Source organism: Neolamprologus brichardi, chromosome 22 (genome assembly GCF_056152115.1).
Source record: "Neolamprologus brichardi isolate AB-2024 chromosome 22, ASM5615211v1, whole genome shotgun sequence".
NCBI classification, from domain to species: Eukaryota; Metazoa; Chordata; class Actinopteri; order Cichliformes; family Cichlidae; genus Neolamprologus; species Neolamprologus brichardi.
The window spans coordinates 2,262,242-2,284,173 of NC_142124.1; the positions used below are offsets into that span (position 1 = coordinate 2,262,242).

At 41.7% G+C, this 21,932-nt stretch overlaps 2 protein-coding genes across 2 annotated transcripts in view; both read left to right on the forward strand.

The window, feature by feature from the left end:
• The first annotated feature begins 15,948 nt into the window (after positions 1-15,948).
• LOC148096566 (C-type lectin domain family 4 member C-like) lies at positions 15,949-20,139 on the forward strand. The gene is made up of 6 exons (XM_087835136.1): positions 15,949-16,588; positions 17,626-17,742; positions 18,307-18,366; positions 18,622-18,761; positions 19,016-19,134; positions 19,864-20,139. Exons 1-6 carry the CDS (start codon positions 16,465-16,467, stop codon positions 19,994-19,996), a joined length of 693 nt encoding a protein of 230 aa, XP_087691262.1. The 5' UTR covers positions 15,949-16,464; the 3' UTR covers positions 19,997-20,139.
• Positions 20,140-21,490: 1,351 nt separating this feature from the next.
• The window catches only part of LOC148096567 (uncharacterized), a 29,256-nt gene continuing 28,814 nt past the window's right edge, over positions 21,491-21,932 (forward strand). The window contains exons 1-2 of the mRNA XM_087835133.1: positions 21,491-21,635; positions 21,754-21,864. Of these exons, the coding sequence (XP_087691259.1) occupies positions 21,491-21,635; positions 21,754-21,864 (256 nt within the window). The remainder of the gene's footprint in view (positions 21,636-21,753; positions 21,865-21,932) is intronic.

Genomic DNA, 21,932 nt, shown 5'->3' on the forward strand with positions numbered 1-21,932 from the left:
CCATAGAGACCATTTTCGGCAGAGTAGAGTCCGCAGAGGAGCTCTATCTGTCATTCAGAGCCCTTCACCAACAGCCTGGTGAGCACCTGTCTGAGTTTCTGCGAAGATTAGAGAGGTCTCTTGTTAAAGTAGTACAGGGAGGTGGCTTACCAGTTAGCGCTGCTAACAAAGCTCGGTTAGAGCAGTTAGTTAAAGGATCCACTTCTGAGCTTATGTTGCTTCAGTTGAAAATAAGGGAGCGAATGGAAAACCCTCCCTCATTCCTGAACTTGTTAAGAGAGGTGATGGAAGAGAAAGGCTGCCAAGCAGCCAAACAGAGCCAGACCACATCTAAGTGTCACCAAAGGGTTCGCACAGTTCAGGTGGAAAAGGAGAGAGAGTCTGAAGCGGTCACTCAGAGTGAACTGCAAGCTCAGATTCAAGAGTTGAGAGCACAGTTAGAGGAAAGAAACCACTCAAGAATTCAACCACTGTCTGATTGCACTTTCAAACCCCCAACAGAGAAGCAAAAACAGAAAAGTGATTCGCAGAGTGAAATACGGTCACTCAGAAAGCAAGTGAAAGCACTAGAAAATAAAATGAGTGTGATGGCGGTGAAGTCTACAAGTGATCCCTCACAAGAACACTCAACTCAGTCTCGCAGACACAAAGCAACTTCTTCCCCCAAGCCTGCTTCTTTTAAAGCATCATCTTCTAGAGAGAATGATGAATATTTCTGCTTTAAGTGTGGAGAAAATGGTCACATAGCTATAAGGTGCACTGCACCTGAGAACCCGCAGAAAGTCATAAGAAAACTTATACGACTAGTACGAGGAGTATCTGGTCCGAACAAGGAGGACCCAAATCCTACAGGAGAAGAGCAATGCGTTGCTCAGACCAACAAGGTTGAAGTCCCAGAAACTGACACAGGCCTGCCCGAGGGTCTTGTAGGCCCTTCATTTATTTACACAGTCAAAGTCAATGATGTGGCCTGTGATGCTCTTATTGATAGTGGGTCTAGCGTGACTATTATCTTTGAAAACTGGTACAACCAACACTTGGCAGATGTCCCCATAAAACCTCTTTCTCGCTTGCGACTCTGGGGACTTGCTGACACAGAGTATCCCTACAAAGGCTATGTTGTTGTAGAGATGGAGTTTACCAGGGAGATCACTGGTGTCTCCGGGCGAGTAGAAGTGCTTGCATTGATTTGTCCTGACCCGAAAAACCAGCAACAAACCCCCGTGTTGGTGGGCACCAATACGTCTCTGTTCCGCCGCCTATGGGACTTGGTGCAAATGAAAAGTGACCAGAGCACAGCTCATTCCATGAGAATTCAGTCTGTGTATGCCCCCAGTAGGGCACAGGAGCAACTGCCAAAAAATGATGTGCTGGGACAGATAAAATGGAAAGGGACCTGCCCTCTTTCTATCGCCCCAGGAGCAAATTGCTATGCCACCTGCAAAGTAGACAGGCACAGTGCCCCCTCCAAAGACCTTATCTTGATTGATGCACCCTCTACCCAGTTACTCCCTGCCGGCGTGCTGGTACAGCCAGGTGTGCTCTCAGATGCTTGCATAGACAGCAATAGCTTGAATGTGCTCCTCCAAAATGAGTCCACAAAGACAGTCTCCATACCAGTGAGATCTGTCATTGCTGAAATGTTTGCCGTGGATACAGTCACCCCAGTCCAACCCTCTGACCTTGCCACTGAGAAAATAGATCCAAACCTCTTCGATTTTGGGACTCCCCTATCTCTGAGGAGTGGAAAAGTAGACTTCGGCAGAAGTTAGCTGAGAGGAGAAATGTCTTCTCAGTACATGAGTGGGACGTTGGCTTGGCTAAAGGGGTTGAACACCACATTCGTCTACATGACCCTAGACCATTCCGGGAGAGGTCAAGGAGACTAGCCCCAGCCGACATAGATGATGTGAGGCGACATATACAGCAGCTGTTGGCTGCTGGAATTATAACAGTCCCGTAGCCTCTATGCCTCCCAAATTGTTGTTGTGCGGAAAAAGAATGGGGCTATAAGAATCTGTATTGATTACAGAACACTGAACAACCGCACTACACCTGATCAGTATACAATGCCACGCATTGATGATGCCTTGGACTCCTTGTCAGGCAGCCGATGGTTCTCAGTCCTAGATCTGCGTAGTGGCTACTATCAGATAGAAATGGCTGAGGAGGACAAGGAAAAGACGGCATTTATTTGCCCCCTAGGCTTCTATCAATTTAAAGCGCATGCCACAAGGGATCACGGGAGCACCTGCAACGTTCCAACGCTTAATGGAAAAGGCTGTTGGGGACATGCATCTTCTGGAAGCCCTTGTGTACTTGGACGACATCATTGTCATCATTGTGGAATAGCCACCGATCCAGAGAAGGTTGAGGTGGTGAAACACTGGAAAGTGCCCACTCACTTGAAGCCTCTCAAGTCTTTCCTCGGATTTTGTAGTTACTATCGGAGGTTCATAGCTAACTACTCCGCCATTATCCGTCCTTTGTCAGAACTCACCAAGGTTATGCACCCACTTGGAAAGACCCCAAAGCCAAGAAGAGTTTAGACCCAAACCAAACCTATTTTAAAGCATCCGAGCCGTTTGCGGAACGATGGACTCCAGCCTGCCAGGCTGCTTTTGAGCAGATCCGTGAATGTCTGATCAATGCTCCAGTATTGTCATTCGCTGACCCCACCAAGACATACATTTTGCATGTGGACGCCAGCATGAATGGTTTAGGTGCTGTCTTGAACCAAGAAAACCCTGAGGGCCTAAGGCCGGTAGCTTTCGCAAGTCGAAAGCTCAAAGACTCAGAACGTAACTATCCAGTTCATCAACTGGAATTCTTGGCATTAAAGTGGGCCGTCGTGGATAAATTTCACGACTACCTGTATGGTGCCAAATTCATTGTCAGGACTGACAATAACCCCTTAACGTACGTATTGTTACGGATTCAAATATTGGGGATGGATACAAGAGGAAACCAAAAATAACCACACTGGTCCGGCCGGGTCAAGTCAAACGATGATTTAATGAACACATGCGTGGGAGATGAACACCATACAGCAGACAGCATCAGATCTCAAAATGGTGGAGCCTTGATCAAACTCATATAGCCTCTAGTGGCCCCCACCTAATCATAAAAGCCTAAACATTCACATTCTTTCTCACACACAGCGCCTAAGCTACGACCTTGGCTCCCTGTTTATCTGCTCCTGCTGAGATGGGGCAGTATGCTCTGTTCTCTTCTAACCAGACAAATAAGGCGATGACTTTCTGGAACAGTATTTCTTATAACTCACAGTAGAATGCATCATAAAACAATATCATTCATTCACAATAAATCAACAGTCTAATGTAATGCAAATCAGTTTACCAAATGTAATAGTTATCACCTTCTTCTAATTCAGGAGAATAATGCAAACTAAAACTACATAATAATTCACAATCTTTAATTAGGGGTCTAACATGGCATAAAATAATATTATAATCCAACAATTCCCCCTGATGAGCTCTTTAGACTTAAAGAGCTCACTTACACCCTGCAATCCAGTGTTGCCGGGTTCATTTCTTCTTACTCCTGAGGCCCTTTGTCCCCCTGTTGGGTGAACCATATGTGAGATGACCTCTGTGTTTGCGCAGTTCAGATGCAAGAAAAACTTTTATTACAATAACAATAGTAGGTACAGATGATACTCCCATCACTCCCCAGTTCTCCCACAGCTTTATTTCGGTGCTACCTTATACCCTTCAAACGTACTCAGACTAGAACCTCTGTCCGAGGAGCTTTTAACCTTTATTTTATTGCTGTAGGCACCAGTGTCTTCCAGTCGGGTGATCCTCTGCTCTTCTTCCTTCAACCTCAGGGGTTAGACAACCCTTCAGTCGTTGCACAGATCAGGGGATTATTCTGCCCCGATTTCAAACAATGATCTGTGTATTCTGGGGTCACAGCTGTGTTCCCCAGGAAAAGGAACAGAAACGTGTCCCCCTTTTGACCGAACCTCGTTGGTCTGGTGTTCCTGGATTTCCGTCAACCCCTTCATGGTTATTGCTGTGTTTATGGGATCCATCCTTTTGAGGTGACTAGCTGGAGCCCAAAATGCCATGACACTTGAACCCAGTTGGTGTTTCAGCAGTCACCGTGTCTGTCTCTGCTGTGAAGGATCCTCGTATATCTGTGACCTCGTCTGGTGTCTGTTCCTTTCTCTGTAAGAGACAGAAAACCAAAACATCTCTCTTCCTAGCTCTAACAATCTAATGTTGTTGTCTACTGATCTTTTGGTGGTTCAGAATTGGTTTAGAACATTCAGAATGTCCCAAGGACTTGTCCTAATTTAGTGTATGTGTGTGTAAGCGTGTTTGCATTTAGCCCGCTGCACTCAAGGCATTTCCTACACTTTATCAGTCCGGACTATCGCCGAACGAAGCTTCTAACCTTCAAAAGACCGAGTGCCAACTCATTATAAGCACATTTGCAAGGTATGTATGAAAATGATTAAAACCATTCTAATAAAAGACATCAAAAACAAATTAGCCATTTCTAATTCTAACATGTGTCAATTCAACGGAGCTAGAAAATTAAAAGAACAGGTTAGTGACCTCGTATCTTAGAAAGTATCAGACTTTCTCCTATCCAGTGTCATTGCTCCAGTCTTGTTATCCTGTGTTAGGGAATGAAATCAATTTAATTGTCATGTTAGATCTGTTCAACTCCTGGCTCCGCCCAGAGCCTGCGTCTTCACAATTGTCTACAAACAAAACCTGTATTAATATGAACTTCACTTCAACATGAACTTGTTGGCTACTTTTGACACCTGTAAATAGAAGATTAACATGAGGTTATAACAATCACTGTAATACAAATGTTAATGTAATGTCAATAGCTTCAATAAACGTTCAATGCAATGCTTGTTATATGATTCTGATGTAACAATAATGCTGATGCTAAACTAACAGTAAAACACCCCCTTTTTATCCCGTTTATAAACTTCACACATAAACGTTTAGAAATGCCTCTTTTCAATTTTATTTCCCCCTGTTTTTCCCTCACTGACCACAGCAGGGGCATCTATGTTTTGATTCAGCCATGAATCCAGCTCACCTGATTCATCACTGAGCCCCACCGGCACTGGCATCTGACAGGGTGGCGCTGCATATTCTTCCTTTAATGTCACTATTTTCAATCTGCTAATTAGAGTGTTTAAACATGAAGTAGACTACGTCCACAACAAGTCAATACAGCTGTAAATGTGGCCAATTATCAATCTATTACCAATCAATAACACACGACAGCTTTTATTTTCTGCATGCTTTTAGTCAACCACTCACCCAGAGGATCTTCAACCCCAGAAAATTCCTTCTCCTCATTTAATGAGTCTGTCCTCCTTCCATGCCCTGGTAACTGGTCCATCCAGAGCCATATCATCTTGAAATATACATACAACAAGCCAAACCACACCTTGGTCACACCAACCCTTTTCCGCCCTGAAGATGTCCAACGCCATCTTAGTCTGGACTGTCAAAGATGACTTTAACGCTGACTGTTCCGACAATCCATTTTATAACATTTCCTGGTCAGATTAGCCAATCTCTGCACACTGGAATAAACATATTTAACATGATCAACATTTTTCCTGTGTGTTATTTCACCACCTTATTAATTCCAACGCTCCATCCTTATGTGGTTTGCTACATTATGTTTATCTAGAACTCCACTCTGTCTCTAAATGTTTGAAGAATTTTTCATGTTTGGGGTCAAATTTTAAGAATTTGACCATACGTGAAATTAATGATGTTATCATCCCCATCGGGGCTTACCTTTCCCACTTCTGATGATATTCCTCCCTATTCTTTGCAAGTACCCCCTTTTGGTGGCGAGAAACTGTTGGTGTGGTCAAGTGGGTGCTGTAAAAACAAAAGCTCAGGACAGAACAGTTATCAGTCATGTACTTCATACAAAATTAGCATATATTGAATTTCATATTGATCCTCTGAGTGTAATGGTACATTTTAATTTTACTTTATCAAAGCTAAACACAATAATTTTTCTTTATTTTGCTCTTGTTCTTGTGCAGCACCACATCTCAGCACATGCCCCTGTCGGTTCTATCCTACTTTTCTAAATTATTGACTATTTCAGTGGAGAACCTAAATGACATGGACCAGTGTTTGTCATTACATAACTCTATTTTGAATGTGACAAGTCTATCATTCCCCTGTTATTCATAGACATCAATAGAGTTTCTTTTTGCTTTTTTTTTCTATCAAAATTAATTGACTTTTTACAGTGGCCTGCTATAGTTAATAATAACATGTTCAGTCATGAGTGAAATCAAAGCTTCTCTTCACTTTAGCATTTAACATTCCCAACAATATAATGTGATGCATTAATCGAAACACAGCTAATAAAACACAATTTTCTTAATGCAAACATCAGTAACTCAAAATTGACAACCAAAGGGTTAAGTCTGCAGTTCACACTCATGTGAAGCTACAGCCTCCCCCTTTAGTCTCTGTCATCCTTCTGTTCCTGCAAAAACAAAACAAAGCAAGACAAAACATCCACCCTTCTTTTACAGGCTGGGTGAATTGTTTGTGGGCATTTACTAATCCTAAAATCGGTACCGTTTTTGTCTCAGTATCAAGTCAGTTAAAACTTTTAGTCGTCAGTCCATCACAGTCCAGTCACATGCATACATTCACACACATTCATACCAGATATTGCTGATAATGGAGTCTCACACGCAACCTATTCGAGCCTCCATCACCAGCAAGATGACGTCATCATTTTAAAGGAAAACAGTTCCTTGTTTTTTGGACTGGATTGACTCGCTGCAATCCTTTTAGCCTCAGGACTTCTAATGTGATCAATGTCCCATATAAGTGAATTTCTCCCAAGCCCATTATAATCATGGAGAAAAATACTTTGCAACTGTTTTCTAGTAATCATGTTTTATAGCGCTTTAAAGTTCAATCTCTCAGGCCTGGATTAAAGAGCTGATTTGTTAAATCAGGGACTCACAAAATACCAAAATATCACCACCGGTGGATCACTCCTCTCAGATGTTCTTATTTCAGTGCACTGTAACAAAAGCAAAAACAAACGTGACCAATAAAATAATCATATAATAACAAATACTGGGGCCCGTTAGAAACATGTCCAAGCATAAAACCATCTTTCTCTCTCTTAGAGAGAGAAAACAATCCAAACCTCACTGATAAAATCAACCTAGTGTTAAGCAAAACCCAAAAATCAACCAAAACTTCACCAGAAAGTTTTTCTCCGTCCCGGGACAATATTGTGTAGGCATACATGTACCGTAACTTCTTTTTGCACTGACAAAAACATGTTGGACTTATTTGATTCAATCGTGGACACTGGTTGCACACAAATGTTTTGCTTTGGTAGAAACTTAAACAACTGAGTTAAATCAACACAACCTTTTCATTTTCAATAAACCTGAGCATTTTGAGTTCATAAAACACGATTAAAACATGTTCAGATGAAGTAAGTTGAGCTCCTGGAATATTTTAATCCTTCACACTTCTGTCATTTTATTTCAACACTATTCAATAACTTTTATCCAAATTCTACTTGGTCCCTTAAATGCTACATGTTGTCTTCATATTGCATACGGTTCAACAAAGTCTAGATTCTGGTTACCATAAAAATTGAATGGGTCTACAACAACTACCATCCTCCTATCTTTATCCTGATTGCAGGAGGGCTGGGAAATAACCCTGAAGTGATAGGTTATGAGGCAGGGTGCACCCCGGACAGGTCACCAGTCTATCACATAGAAACAAACAACCATTTACACTTACATTCACAGATAATTTAGAATCATCAATTAACCTAACTCTAACAGCTGCATGACTTTTCACTGTGGCAGGAAACCAGAATACCCAGAGAAAAACCACTGCAAACTAGCCAGACTGTGGACTTGCACCCAGGACCTTCTTACTGTGGAGCAACAGCACTCACCAGCATGCCAACAATGTAGGAAATACAGGGAAGCTATGATTTCCTGTTGAATTTTGTACAGATCTTTAAAGCCTGAGGCAATTGTGTTAAATACACGTGGGATGCTTACGTAAATCCAAGGGCTGGCCCCCCTTTTTTTAATTTTATATTTTATTATTTATTTATTTATTTTTTTTCAGTGTGTTCCTCCTTCAATTAAATCTCAATCACAAACATGTGACTCTCCGAAATAAGGCTCACACCGTTAATTCATCATTTTCACTCTATACCACTGCTCCTTATCAGGCTGTGTGAAGCACAGTAAACAATTCAGTCGAGGCGTTGAGCCATAAACAGACATCACTCACAGACATTGTTTTCATAACCAAACTGCTCTAGACCCTGTCCCCTAAATCTACACAAATGCCCTCTGGGTGACATGAAATGCATTTAACAAATTAACAATCAATGGCTTCTTGTTGTTGTAACAAATTCTGTATTTGGACGTTTGTGTGCAGCATTTTGCGTATCAGCATAGCATTTGTTAGTAAAGCATTCTTCATTGCATCAGCGTGTGTGTATCACTCTTCATTGCACAAACATGTGTATGTGTGTGTGGATCACTTCTCAGTGAATTGAATCAGCATTTTGATTTGTGTGCGTGTGTGTGTGTCATTTCTCACTCAATCAACGAGTGCATATGTGTTCATATGTGTGTTTCTCTTGCTTCTGAGTCAGTGTATGTAAATGTGTGTTTGTGTTAATCACCCTTCCTGTTCTGGTGTTCTGGGTAAACCATGGCCTGAAGCGCTCTCTGGGGTCCTGCTCTCCTCCTTTTCAGTCCGTTTGGGTCCATTGGTGCTGCTGCCCAAAGTTCTGTCCATACTGGTTCTGGCCCAAATTGAGGCAGTCCTTTTCTCCACTGTCCTGCATCTTCTCCTTGTCCAGCTCCTCCTTAACTTGACCCTTTTTGCTTCTGCATCTCCTTCAGGGTTTGCTCCTGGTGTTGGAGCTTCTCGTCAGGTTTGGCAACCTCCTGCTGCAGCAAGCTCCGGCCTGATTTCAAGTCCTGTATCTGGGACTCGAAGCCTGACTGATGGGTTCGATTAGCAGCCAGCTCCTCTTGAGCCATGCTCAATTTCTGCTCTGATGCCTTGAGCTCTTACTGAGGGCAGAAACCTCAGAGTCTTTTCCGTACACGTCAGATTGAAGTTTATTGATGTTTTCCTTGCTTTGCTCCACGGCCTTCTGCAGCTCTGCTGTTCGGCTCTTCTCAGAGGTCAGCTCCTGACCGAGCCCCGACACCTGTGCCTTCAGCTTATGTTCTTCTGCTGCTTTTGTCCAATCTGAGGTGCCTCCTGACCTCAGTCACTCCTCATGTCTCTGGCACGCCCTTTTTGCTGCCCGATCATCCGTGTTAGTCCGTCACTGTCCTGCACAGTTTTAATGCAGAGTTGTTAAGGTCAGCATTCTTTTGCTCGGCCTCACTCTTCATCCGGGCTTAATAGGCGTCTCGTCACAGCTCTGTCAGCTGAAGCTGTCTGGAAATCTCCCCCGTGTAGTGAAACGGGCCTTGGATTTAACGTTCTCCGTCTCCGCTGTATGAGATCTTTTTCCTGCAGCACTGTTGACATTCTCAGGCTGTTGTTGTGGGTCCAGCTGCTGTAGCATTTGGTCAGGGTCACATCAAAGATGGTAGAAGGGAGAGCAAAGATGGTAGAGGGGAGAGCAGGAGTCCAGGTCAGCCTCGGCTTTCCGGGCCGACAAAGCAGCCTGTAATTAAACATAAAGAGAAAAAACAAAAACAAGACAAAAACAGACGAACAGGAAAATGATGTTGTTTTGGCTGTGTTATTCAGAGAGGGGCCAGGCCCTGTGTCAGCCTTCTCCCCCCCTTTTTTTTGTTTTTTCTCACTATATAATCAAGGCATAACCCACCAAGTTGACAGGAACACACAGGTACATGTTAAAATCCTTAAGATCATGTTTAATAACTCAATTTCTTTTTTATTTCATTCAGTAATCACTTGCATTAATCAATCAGAAGAAAACATGTCACAATTTGACTCTTTTAACCACTAAATTTGTTGTTTCATCACTGGTTGGTCATACCAGTGTCTTTCTTTTTGAAGTCAAGTTGTTGTCCTGCAACCCAGAGAGTTTATTTGTTAGTAGTGGATAAACTTTATCACGTGTTCATGAATGTAAGCTGTTCCTTCATTGCGTGTGTGTGCGTTTGTGGGTGGGTTATTTTAACTTTTTTTTTTTTCCTCCAACAAGGCATTTCTCTAATTGTGTGTTTTTAATTTTGTTTCCCAAATTTTGATTTCCCACCTTAAATAACAGCATTCCATGTCTTCAGCCAGGAATTAGAGCTTGCTTGTGAGATTAAGGGACACATGGTGCCAAAAACAATTCAGTGAAAAACTTGCCTGAAAATTTCCAGTGATGGTAACCGATAACTGGAGAAGAAGATGTCCTTTAAGCCTCTTTTTTGGGTGGGGACAAAGTGAGAGGTCAAGCTGTAAAATTTTGAGCCAGAGCTTGGCCTGTCTGTCGTCCCAATTTTGTTAATCTATCCTTTTGCTGGTGTACTCAGGTGTCCAGGTTGAGAGAAATCTACCTGTATTAAGAGACTAAAACATTCATTTACTGTTTTTCTTAAAACATCCATTCGGTTCATCTGCCTAAATTTTACTCTCTCTTGGTGCATAGTTCACGCAGTCAGGGAGTTGCCTTTTATGGGCATGCAAATTTCCGGTCACAGATACAAAGGTACTCACCCCCAGCAGCCGCAAATCCATTCTCCGTAGTCATTCAAAACTTTATTTATAATATAATCAGCAAAATCAGCGTTTTAATTACAGGCATGTATCATTGTTTGCAAATCATAATTATAAAACTCAATAACACGCTAAACAGGAAGTCCTCTGTGGGCTTCACAGCAGCCACCTCATTTGCATGTTCACACACTGTCTAAAAATAGCTCGCAGCGCTGCAGTGCGCTGTCGTCACACACAGCCTCGTTTCACACTCAACTCTCTATTATATTACAAAGACGTCTTATATTTACAATCACTCTCAGGCCTGGAAGTTTTAGCGCCTACACAATTTTGACAAATTTAAGATAACGGGTCCAACAGAAGAAAGTCCAACTTTTTTGTAATCATTTAACAAGTATCAGACTCTAACTGTATCTGGCCTCATCTCTAAAATCCCTAACTCAATTTAGAGTGTCCAAAAAAGCGCAGATACCGTTCAACACGGTAAGTGGTGCAACCACTAGTTATTCTGGAGTGCCCCAAGTTCCACAGTGACCAACTGACTATCCCTCAAAGAGGACAAGGCCTAGGCGTCCCCGGCCTTGGCAAGCGTTACCTCTGAGCACTGCGCTTCCTAGTGGACTCTAACCACCGTTCTCACAAAATTTATAATACTTTTAAACAACAGACAACACCCAAAAACAAGAGTATGACTGAGGCAGATGCAACGTTGTGGACACTGGAGACTCTAACTCACAAAATGACCAACACAGATGCAATCCTTAGACCAATGGAGACTCTAACTCACAAAATGACCAATTCCCTATCAAACTACCTGGGACTCGAACCCAGTATTATTTTTCTTTATCTTGGGACTCTAACCCAGTATTATAACTTATAAGCTTACTTCAAGTTTCAACACTCATGAGATTTTTCATCAAAATCAAAACAGGCCTTCACCAGTAATTTCAGTGAGTAGACTTTTAATTTATACAGTCCAATTTGGCACAGTTTGGATTTACATTCAACAGGTTGTGCCTCACCTTTAGATGTGCCGGCTTGCCCACTCACGTCAGACCACTGGCTCGTGCCTGCCCGTTCAACCACCTCGGACCGTCCAAAACCTCCAAAACTTCCTCCCCAATACCACAGGACGAGCCCCCAAAACTGTTACGGATTCAAATATTGGGGATGGATACAAGAGGAAACCAAAAATAACCACACTGGTCCGGCCGGGTCAAGTCAAACGATGATTTAATGAACACACACGTGGGAGATGGACACCATACAGCAGACAGCATCAGATCTCAAAATGGTGGAGCCTTGATCAAACTCTTATAGCCTCTAGTGGCCCCCACCTAATCATAAAAGCCTAAACATTCACATTCTTTCTCACACACAGCGCCTAAGCTACGACCTTGGCTCCCTGTTTATCTGCTCCTGCTGAGATGGGGCAGTATGCTCTGTTCTCTTCTAACCAGACAAATAAGGCGATGACTTTCTGGAACAGTATTTCTTATAACTCACAGTATAATGCATCATAAAACAATATCATTCATTCACAATAAATCAACAGTCTAATGTAATGCAAATCAGTTTACCAAATGTAATACTTATCACCTCCTTCTAATTCAGGAGAATAATGCAAACTAAAACTACATAATAATTCACAATCTTTAATTAGGGGTCTAACATGGCATAAAATAACGAACAACAGAACTGATTAAAGAGAGGTTTTACTGGCCTCGTATGGCAGCTGAGATTGAGCAGTACATTCGCACTTGTGGGAGGTGCATCTCCAGGAAGACGCTCCCTCAGCGTGCCTCGCCCTTGAATCAGATAACAAGCAATGGCCCACTAGACTTGGTCTGCATTGATTTCTTACAGATAGAGCCTGATTCTAAGGGTGTTGCAAATGTGTTAGTTGTGACAGATCACTATACACGTTATGCACAGGCATTTCCTACCAAGGATCAAAGAGCCATTACCATTGCAAGAGTCCTGTGGGAGAAGTACTTTGTGCACTACGGTCTACCTGCACGAATACACTCTGATCAGGGTAGAGACTTTGAGAGTCGACTGATCAAGGAGCTGTTGTCCATGTTGGGGATTCGGAAGTCACGGACGTCTCCCTACCACCCGCAAGGTGATGCGCAACCGGAAAGATTCAACAGAACCCTTCTAGCAATGCTCGGTACCATGGACACTGCAAAGAAACAGTGCTGGAGCCAGCATATCACCCACCTGGTACACGCGTACAATTGTACAAGGAGTGATGCCACAGGGTACTCACCTTATCATCTCATGTTCGGGAGAGAAACCAGACTGCCCATCGACGTCTGCTTTGGAACCTCACCAAATGGTGAAAGTGAGTCCTACCAACAGTATGTTTCACGGATGAGAAAAGAGTTGCAGGATGCATACAAACTCGCATCAGATGCAGCTACAAAAAAATCATCTGAAGAACAAAGCACACTATGACCAACGTGTGAGAGATCTGCCTTTGGAGAAGGGAGACAGGGTTCTCATTCAGAATGTTGGAATGAAAGGCAAGCATAAACTGCAGGATCGTTGGAAATCTACACCGTATGTTCTAGTGGATAAGTTGCCTAACCTGCCTGTTTATAAGGTAAAATCAGAACATGGTCCAGGTGTCCTCAAAACTCTCCATCGAGACCACCTGTTGCCCATTGGTTATATGGTCAGGATGCCTAATCCAGCAGATGACACAGCACACATTCGGAGACCCGTAGCCAGAGCACATTGCGCCCAGAAAAGTCAAGCAGTTAAACTGCCTGATCCAGTTGAAGAAAGTGACACATTATCATCAGATGAAATGTTTGAAGCTGTCCATAATCCGCAAAGTTTTGGTGTGCAAGAGGTCAGGAGACAACTGGCAACGCCACATCAGACTTCGGAAGAGGATGACACTTCTGAGGAGGAACATTTTGAAGCAGCAGAAAGTCAACCAGTAGGAGAAAGTGAAAGTGAAAACTCATCTGGGGATGATACACCTACTATGCTGGAATATGATGCTCAAGAGACAAATGAGTCTATGGGAGAGCAAGAGGAGGAACGGGAAACAAGTTCATCCTTTTCAAACAGAACCCGAAGTGACAATTCTCATAGAAGTACAAGAAATGAGAGTGAACCATGTAGATGATGAGGACATCTACATGGTTAGAAGGGGGAGGGTGTAGCCCTGTCTGCAGTTATTCGGGCTTGCAGTATAAAGAAAAAAAGTCTACTGTTATAAAAAATGGTTAAAAAATAAATAGTTGATAAAAGGTTTAAAAATCATATGCTTTGGTACCAATGTATTTCATTTACAGTTAAGAGTCCAATAAGTAAAGGGTTTCATGATTTAGAGTTAATTTTCTGTGCAGAATAAATATGTTGGGGTGTAACCTAAATTTATTTACCCATCTAATGTCAGTTACCTCAATGTTGTATTGTCATTGGTTGTTGTGCTGACGAGCCAGTCAATGTCACTCTGCTCTGTTATGGGGGTGGGACGAGTGGTAAGGTTTGTGTGAATCTGTGGGAGCGGACACAGAAGCTAAGTCCGAAGAGAGAGATGTCGTAAGGCAAAGTGGTGTGGATTTTGCATCGAAGTGTATCATTGAGGTCGACTACCCGTGGTCCTGATATTACTTATTTGTGATCTGCAAGAGGTAAATGAGTCTGTGTGCCTTGACATTTGTACTGTAACTATTCGTTATAGTGGTAAAATGGCGCGATATGTGATGCTAACTAGCGGCTTGCTAATTAGCGCAGCTTACCGCGTTATGTGCTGTGATGCCATGCTGTATGTTTAGCTCTGTGATTTTTAGTCAAAGCATGCTAATGCTAAATTGTTATGTGATAGCATTTGGTATTGTAGCTCAAGTGTTTTAATATGTTTAGAAGCCGAGGGACGCTCTGAAAGGAGAGGGAGAGAGAGTTTTCTGCCCGGATGGACCCTGCTGTTTTCTCGCCCCTGACTGTCTTCACTACTGGTGAACTAACTGCCCCTGCTCTGATTGCCCCACTAACAAACTCATTGGACTCGTGAGTACTAACTGGAACTAAAGTGCACGTATTTTGTTTATTGCTCAGCTTGAGTGAAGCGGCCATCAGTTTTAGGCCTCACCGCACCCGAACTTCGAATCAGGCCTGCAACAGGCACTGTGCTACAGGTGTAGTGTGGACAGGTTAAAGTGTGTGTGTGTGTGTGTGTGTGTGTGTGTGTGGGCCCACTGTTACAAAGTTGGTTTAAATTGAGAAAAGTGTGTAGTTGTAATCAAAGTTATAATCAAAGGTTGAAATTCATCCCTTTTAAAGGTGTGAGCTGTTCTAACTGAAATAACAGTTGGCACATAAGAAAGTTATTTTGTTTTGATAATCTTTTATTTATAATCCATGTAGTCACTTTTACAGTATTTTTGTTTGTTTATTTTAATTCAATTCTTAATTGAACAGTTACTTTTAACAGTTAAAAGTAACTGTTTTATTTCATTCATTTCATTGTTGTCTAAATAAATACCCGGTGAGGGATTTAATTTGTGTAAAATACAGTTGTGGTGGTCCTTATTAATTCAATTAGAGGGTATCAGGTATCATTATTAGTAGCACTACGAACCCAGGCCCAGTCTCATTGTACTATATACTCTAACTTTACCATAGCTACGTGGGACCTGGGTTACAGTTGCATTTTGTAGATTTTGTTACTTTGAATCTGAAACTTTTGCTTCAGTTTTGGATTAAATTTGGACTTTAATCAGCCAAATAAAAGCTCACCTATTCTCTATTCTCACGTGGTTCTATCAGGCATCACATGGACTTTCACTTAACCTTGGGCCTTCTGTCCTGAGCTGCAGCTCTGTGAGTAAGACAGGCACGAACATCAGGCAGCGTTTAGTTTGCCACAGTTAATGAAAACCTGGCGCATCCATCGTCTCTCAGGATCAGGAGTATTGGGCTGCTTCACTCACTCTGTGATTCGATGACACCGAGAGCTTCATTACCTCCAACTCCTCCTTCAGTGCAGAGAGAAACATCTCTGGACCTCTGAGTGTTTTTGATACTAGGGATTCGCCCCCTGCTGGCCAATGAAAGAAACGCAGGCACTTCCACTTTGGCTTCACACAGAAAATAGATCCATGTTTTACACAGTTGATTCTTATTTCTGTTTTCCTCAAAGTATTGACAGCAGTGCAGTGAAAGCATGCAGTTTGTTCTGTATGTCGTCTTCTGGAAAGATCACAGAGGGAGCAAAATAACAAAGAATACAACTCATAACACGTGAAATAACAACGTCTCGCCTGATGGTGGCAGTACTAGAAACACGAGGATCACAGCATCATCATGAAGGACCGACTGAGAGATGATCTAATATGAAATAACACATCTAATCTTGGACAGTTTAACAGTTTGTTTCTTTAAAGTGCAGCAGAAATAAATCTATAAGTGACAAAGTGACTTTTCCTTTAATCTGAGCTGTGAACGTGTTTGTGAAAAATGGTTTTCTTCTTGTTCCAATGCTTTAATATTTGATCTCAGTGACTTTACAAATATAAAAACTGAACTGCGTTCTGCACAGAGGAGTTTGTGGTTTGTCTTTCTTTGCTACTTCCTTGAAGCTTCTTCCTGTACAAAAGCAGGAAGAAGGCTGGCCAGAGTGACAGCAGCGTGCGGACAGGATGTCACTATAGTACTGCACACCTGTTAGAGTACAGTTTAAACTCCTGCTCAGCGTCTCCGTCCTCTCACGATGTCCTCAGATATTTATGCTGAACCAGATCTATCAAAGAAGGTGAGATACAGCAGAAAGGAGGACGGAGCAGAGTGGGAGCAGAGGGAGGTGGATATCTACGAGAGTGCAGATGCAGGAGGAGGTGAGTGAACCGTAATAACATTTCATTTCTGGTTTGTTACAGTTAAGTTTTAACAAACTGCCCATCAAACGTCAAACTTTTTTACCTGACTCGCTGTTTCCTGTGATGTACGATTATTTCCTCTTACTGACTTTTAAACAGACGCTCTGCACAGAAAACAGATTTGGACACTTTAAAGGGACCAAGGAGGGTCTTTTACTCCCTGACTTGTATATTTAAATCTGCTATTGTTATATTTTCATTTGTAAAAATTAACAGTGAATCGTGGATAACAGCCCAGATTCAAAGATATCCTGAAGTACACGCTGCTTTACAAAAGAGTGAGCAGCGCAGAGAGGAAGGCTGTGGGCGAACGTTTGGATGCTGTTTCTAACCCAGTTACACTAATATCATCTACCTGGTCCTTTAAAGGGAAGCTGCAATATCAGGAAATACATCAGTTCTAAAGCAGACGTGTCAAATTTTTACCATAAAAAAGACAGAAAAATATTTTAAAGACATGAGAACATTTCTGAATATGTGTCGTAGATAAACACATCAGTCTCATGATAGGTTAAAGACATATTTAACTAATATATGATCTCATCCATAACCCCGTTCTGTTGCAGTAGTCACGTAAATCGTTTGGACACTTGAGGGTTAAACACAATGCGGATCTCGTATTTTGGTGTCTGACTCTTGTGGAGATGAGCTCATGAAACCACAGGTCTATTAAAGACACAGTGACAGGAAATAACAAACAACTCTACCACCTGAACCACAGCCAGGTGGTAGAGCAGATCAGCTACTGATAGGAAGCTTGATGGTTTGATCCCCTCCAGTCTGCATGCCAAATATCCTTGGCCAAGATACTAACCGTTCATCGCAGTGTGAATGTAGTTTAGTTCGCACTTGTGTTTAGAAGTGCTTGTATGAGTGGGTGTGAATGGGTGAATGAGGCATGTTGTATCAGCGCTTGAGTACTCCGGGAGAGTAGAAGAGTGCTGTATGAGAATCAGTGCATTTACCAAACCAACATCCACACTGCTTTCTAACAGGACCACAGACTCAGAATCCTCCTTCAGTCCTGAAGGGCTCTTTCAGATGTGCTACACTGGGTCTAAGAGTGCTGTGCCTCCTGATGTTAGCTGGGATCATTATCCTGTCCATATGCTGTAAGATAAGATACAACCTCTGAACTTCTCCTGCAAATGAATGTATGACTGATACTGAATCCCAGCAGCCAACAAACATGCAGCTTCGCAACCAGAACGTGTCCTTCTGCCACAGCAAATACAGGAAGTACCTGATCACATGGAAACACCTTTGATAGGAGGAAGTGTTGAAGCCTCAGAGCAGCTTTGACTGAATGTAAAAAGACATATTTTCAGTGAGAACAGGCACATGTCACATGAGTCAGAATCTATTCTTTCAAAGCATATAGATAACATCTCTGACTACAGGTGTAGAAATGCTGTTTGATTCTTCACCTTCTTCCTCCACACTGAAGCACAATTATTCTGAATCTTGTCAGTGGTTTTTGTTCACAGTTGATACGTATTTAGCTCATCAGATTTCCTGTAGTTCTAACACCTCCACCCACAGGACATGTTAAAGAACAATGGCTGCAAGTTTCTGACTCTTATTGATATTTGACAAAGCAGAGGAAGAAGATTATTTCTGTTCAATCTTTCACTCATTTTATTTTATTTTATTTTGATTTCACTAAAATATTTCAGTCGCTTTGAACGACAGTCAGCTACAGGAAGAAGTGAAGAAGCTGAAGGAGAAGATAGAAGGTAATAAAGTTTGAATAACTAATAGAAAACATCAGTGTTACACAGTGATAACCTGATTGTGTCTTTGTTTTGAATCCTAAATGTTTGATGCTGTGTAACAGTTTCTCTGTATAAATGTAAGTTTCAGTTAATTATGAATAAGAGAGAAAACCTGAGTTTAAATGAAGTATTTACAGGGAAAATGACAGGGACCAAAGATTAATGTGATACAACATGACACAAAGTCTGTCTTTAAAACATGTGTTTGACTTTAAGGGAAGTGTCCTGATCGATGGACGAGATTTGGAAGCAGCTGTTACTTTAAATCCACTGAGAAGAAAACTTGGTCTGAGAGCAGGAGAGACTGTCAGGATAAAGGAGCTGATCTGGTGATGATAAACAGCAAAGAGGAACAGGTGGGTGTGTTTGTTCATGTCTGTGTGATCTTTGATGGAGCTGACAGTCATCTGTTACTTGTGTTTTTGACCTGCTGTCAGTCTGTGACCTGCTTCCTGTTTCCACTCTGATGGATTTCTCTCTGATTTCTGCACAATGGAAGAAAAGTTTCATCACATTTATTCTTCCTTCAGACATATTCACAAGATGATGTCACCACAACAGAAGTGCTGAATTATGACTGGAGACAATATTTGTGTCTCTTCTCAAACAGGAATTTGTCAATGAATTTGTCAGTGAATTCGGAGGATTCTCTTGGATTGGTCTGAGATCCAAACACACATCAGGAGGATATGAATGGGAATGGGTGGACGGATCAGCGCTGACAGAAACGTGAGACATTAGTTTGTTTCTATTCCAGAGTTATTATTTAGAAGTGAAACATTGATGTTTTGGAAGATAGATCAGCAATACATGAGTTGAGCTATTTTCCAACAGCCCCACAAACTGAATGTAAAGAAAAGCAGAAATCCTCCTTTGAATGAACAGCTGTGCTTGAACTCTCTTCATCTGCAGTCTGTGATGACGTTCAGTTACAACAAGTCAGTTTGAAGAAATCAGGATTGAAACATGTTCAAAGCAGCGACCGACACATTTCACTTTGTTCAATTTGTCTTCATGTTTTTTGTGCTGTAATGTTTCTTTTCTCACAGAACAAAAACTGTTTCAGAGAATTCCTGTCTCTTCTTCTTTGGTGTTTGTAAAACTTCAGAACATATGAAGGAAGAAGCTTCAGTAAATATGACCTGATAGACACACATTTCAAAGTGATGTCTGTAAACAGCTGACAAAACAGTTTCAAACAGCAGAAAGTCAGCTCTGACTTCTTTTTATTCTCCATTTTTACAGCAGGAAGATTTCATATTCATCAAAGCTTGAAAGCTGTTTTAGTGTGCATGATGATTCTCAGAGAAAAGTCTAAAGGAGGGAAAGTGGGCGAGAAACCTGGGAAAGAAATACAGGAAATATTGGAAATATTCCAAAAGAGACTCATATTTATATGAATGTGACAATAGTTATGAGTTTAGTCCAGTTTCATATCAGATTTGATCTCTCTGACAGGTTCTGGAAAGAAGGATTTGGGAATCCCGGTTCTGGTCACTATGGACTCTGCTGTGACGTTGATGGGAGATGGCTACAGTCACCTGGATACACAAGTTATCATGTGTACTGGACCTTCATCTGTGAGAAATGAGTTTGGTGCTTTGATGTAAATGTTTGAATAATCCAACCAAAGACACCTCACTATGAAATGTCCTGCATGAGCCTCAGACTCAGCTTACAGTCTTTACTTGTTCATTCTGCATCATATATTGATTACATATATTGTCCCTCTGTGCTCTGTGCTGTACTGTAAGGTTGGAAGTCATCCACACAAAACCTTGAAGTACTTCATTACTCTGTAGTTCCAGCAAATTGTTCTAATAAAAGTCAAAGTGCAGCTTGTCTTTACTTTGGTTTACTTGGTTTATTCATCAGTCTGTTGGTCCTAAAACTTCAGTAAATGTCTTCTTCAGTTTCTCTCAAACAGCTGAAAGTAGCTGCTTCTTACTTTTAGCTACAAATCAGGAACCAAGAGACAGAAACCAGCACAAATTCAGTTTGTCAAACTTACAACGTGTGAATAAGTGAAGATGAATCCGTTTAAAACAGCTTTCCTTCTTCTTCTTCACTTACATCAAAACACAACTTTACCTTCCTGCTTAGTTTGCAGCGAGCTGCCTGCACAGCGTTAACACACTGAAGGTCAAAGTTCATTTCAGAATGACAGAAAGGAAAAGTCCAGAAACAACAACCCTCACAGTGGACACGGTTAAAGTCTGTTGATGACTCTGAACATGACTCGGGTCTTTTTGTAATGTGGGCCTGAGTCGTCTTTCATGAATCAGACAGTTTCAGAGCCAGTTTCCATGTGACACACTTCCTGCTTTGGACCCTTTGCCTGCAGCCTGTATGTGTCCACATGTGATTGGTGCAAAGCTTTTAACTAATGACCACAGACCCTGGTTGTGTTTCACTTCAGATGATTTTCAGCATTTCATTGAATTCTAACTGCATCAAAGATATTTCAGCGTTTCAATTCATCAAACTGACTTCAGATCTGGTTGCATGTTGTGAGTTTCTCTGCTGGTAAACTCGAAATAACTGAAGTTCACACTGACGCCATATTTCCTGCATCAGAAACATTCGCTCATTACTAACAATATATATTGTGTGATGACAGCAGCTTCTGAGAAAGCTATTTTTATGTTGCTGCTGCTGAGTTAAAGCTCAGTGTCTGTGCATTATGACAAACATTTCAAATATAGCACATTTGTGTCTTTGCTTGTATTGGTGTACAAGTATCTATGTATTAATGCATGTAATGGAAAAGTTTTCCAAATAAATGTAGAAAAGTATTTAAGCTGTCTGTGTTTGTGCTTTATTCTGCTGTTCGTTTCTGACTCGTTCACATTTGTCATCAATTAAAACTGCATTTAAAAGTTTTGCATTTGAAGTGAACTGAACTTCAGATCTTGTTGGATGCTGTTAGTGCTCATAAATAACTCAGCGTTTCACACATCATGACGTGACAGGAAAACTGTGGCTCTCTTCTGGTTTGACTTCCTGGATATTTTCAGTTCAAAGCTGCCTGACTCAAAGAAACAGGCAGACAGTGACGGACGGTCAAATATCTTCTTAGCTTAAGATGTCGACACAAACTCAAGGTGTCCATGACTCCAGGGTGAAATACAGCAGAGGGACCCATGAGGATGGAAGAGGAAGAGAGCAAATCGAGGTGGAGATGTTAGACGATGGAGAGCAGAACCCTGCTGGTGGATTACAAGAAGCTGGTAAGTAGGAAAGAACTAAAAATACAAACTACACATAATAAAAGGGAGGAAGAAGAAGGAGCTCCAGAGTCCCTCATTAGTGCTCCATGAATGGACTCTTTGTGTATTTTCTCTGTAGCTGAACACACCCAGAGAAAGCTTCCAGCTGTGGGCAGCAGCTGCTTCAGAGCTTTTGAAGTGACCCTGGGAGTGCTGTATCTGCTGATTCTGGCTGGAATCTCAACACGCTGTGAGCAACTTTATTTATCATGTTAGATTTGTGATTTTTAACATTTTAAGGGAAATTATTTGATGTTG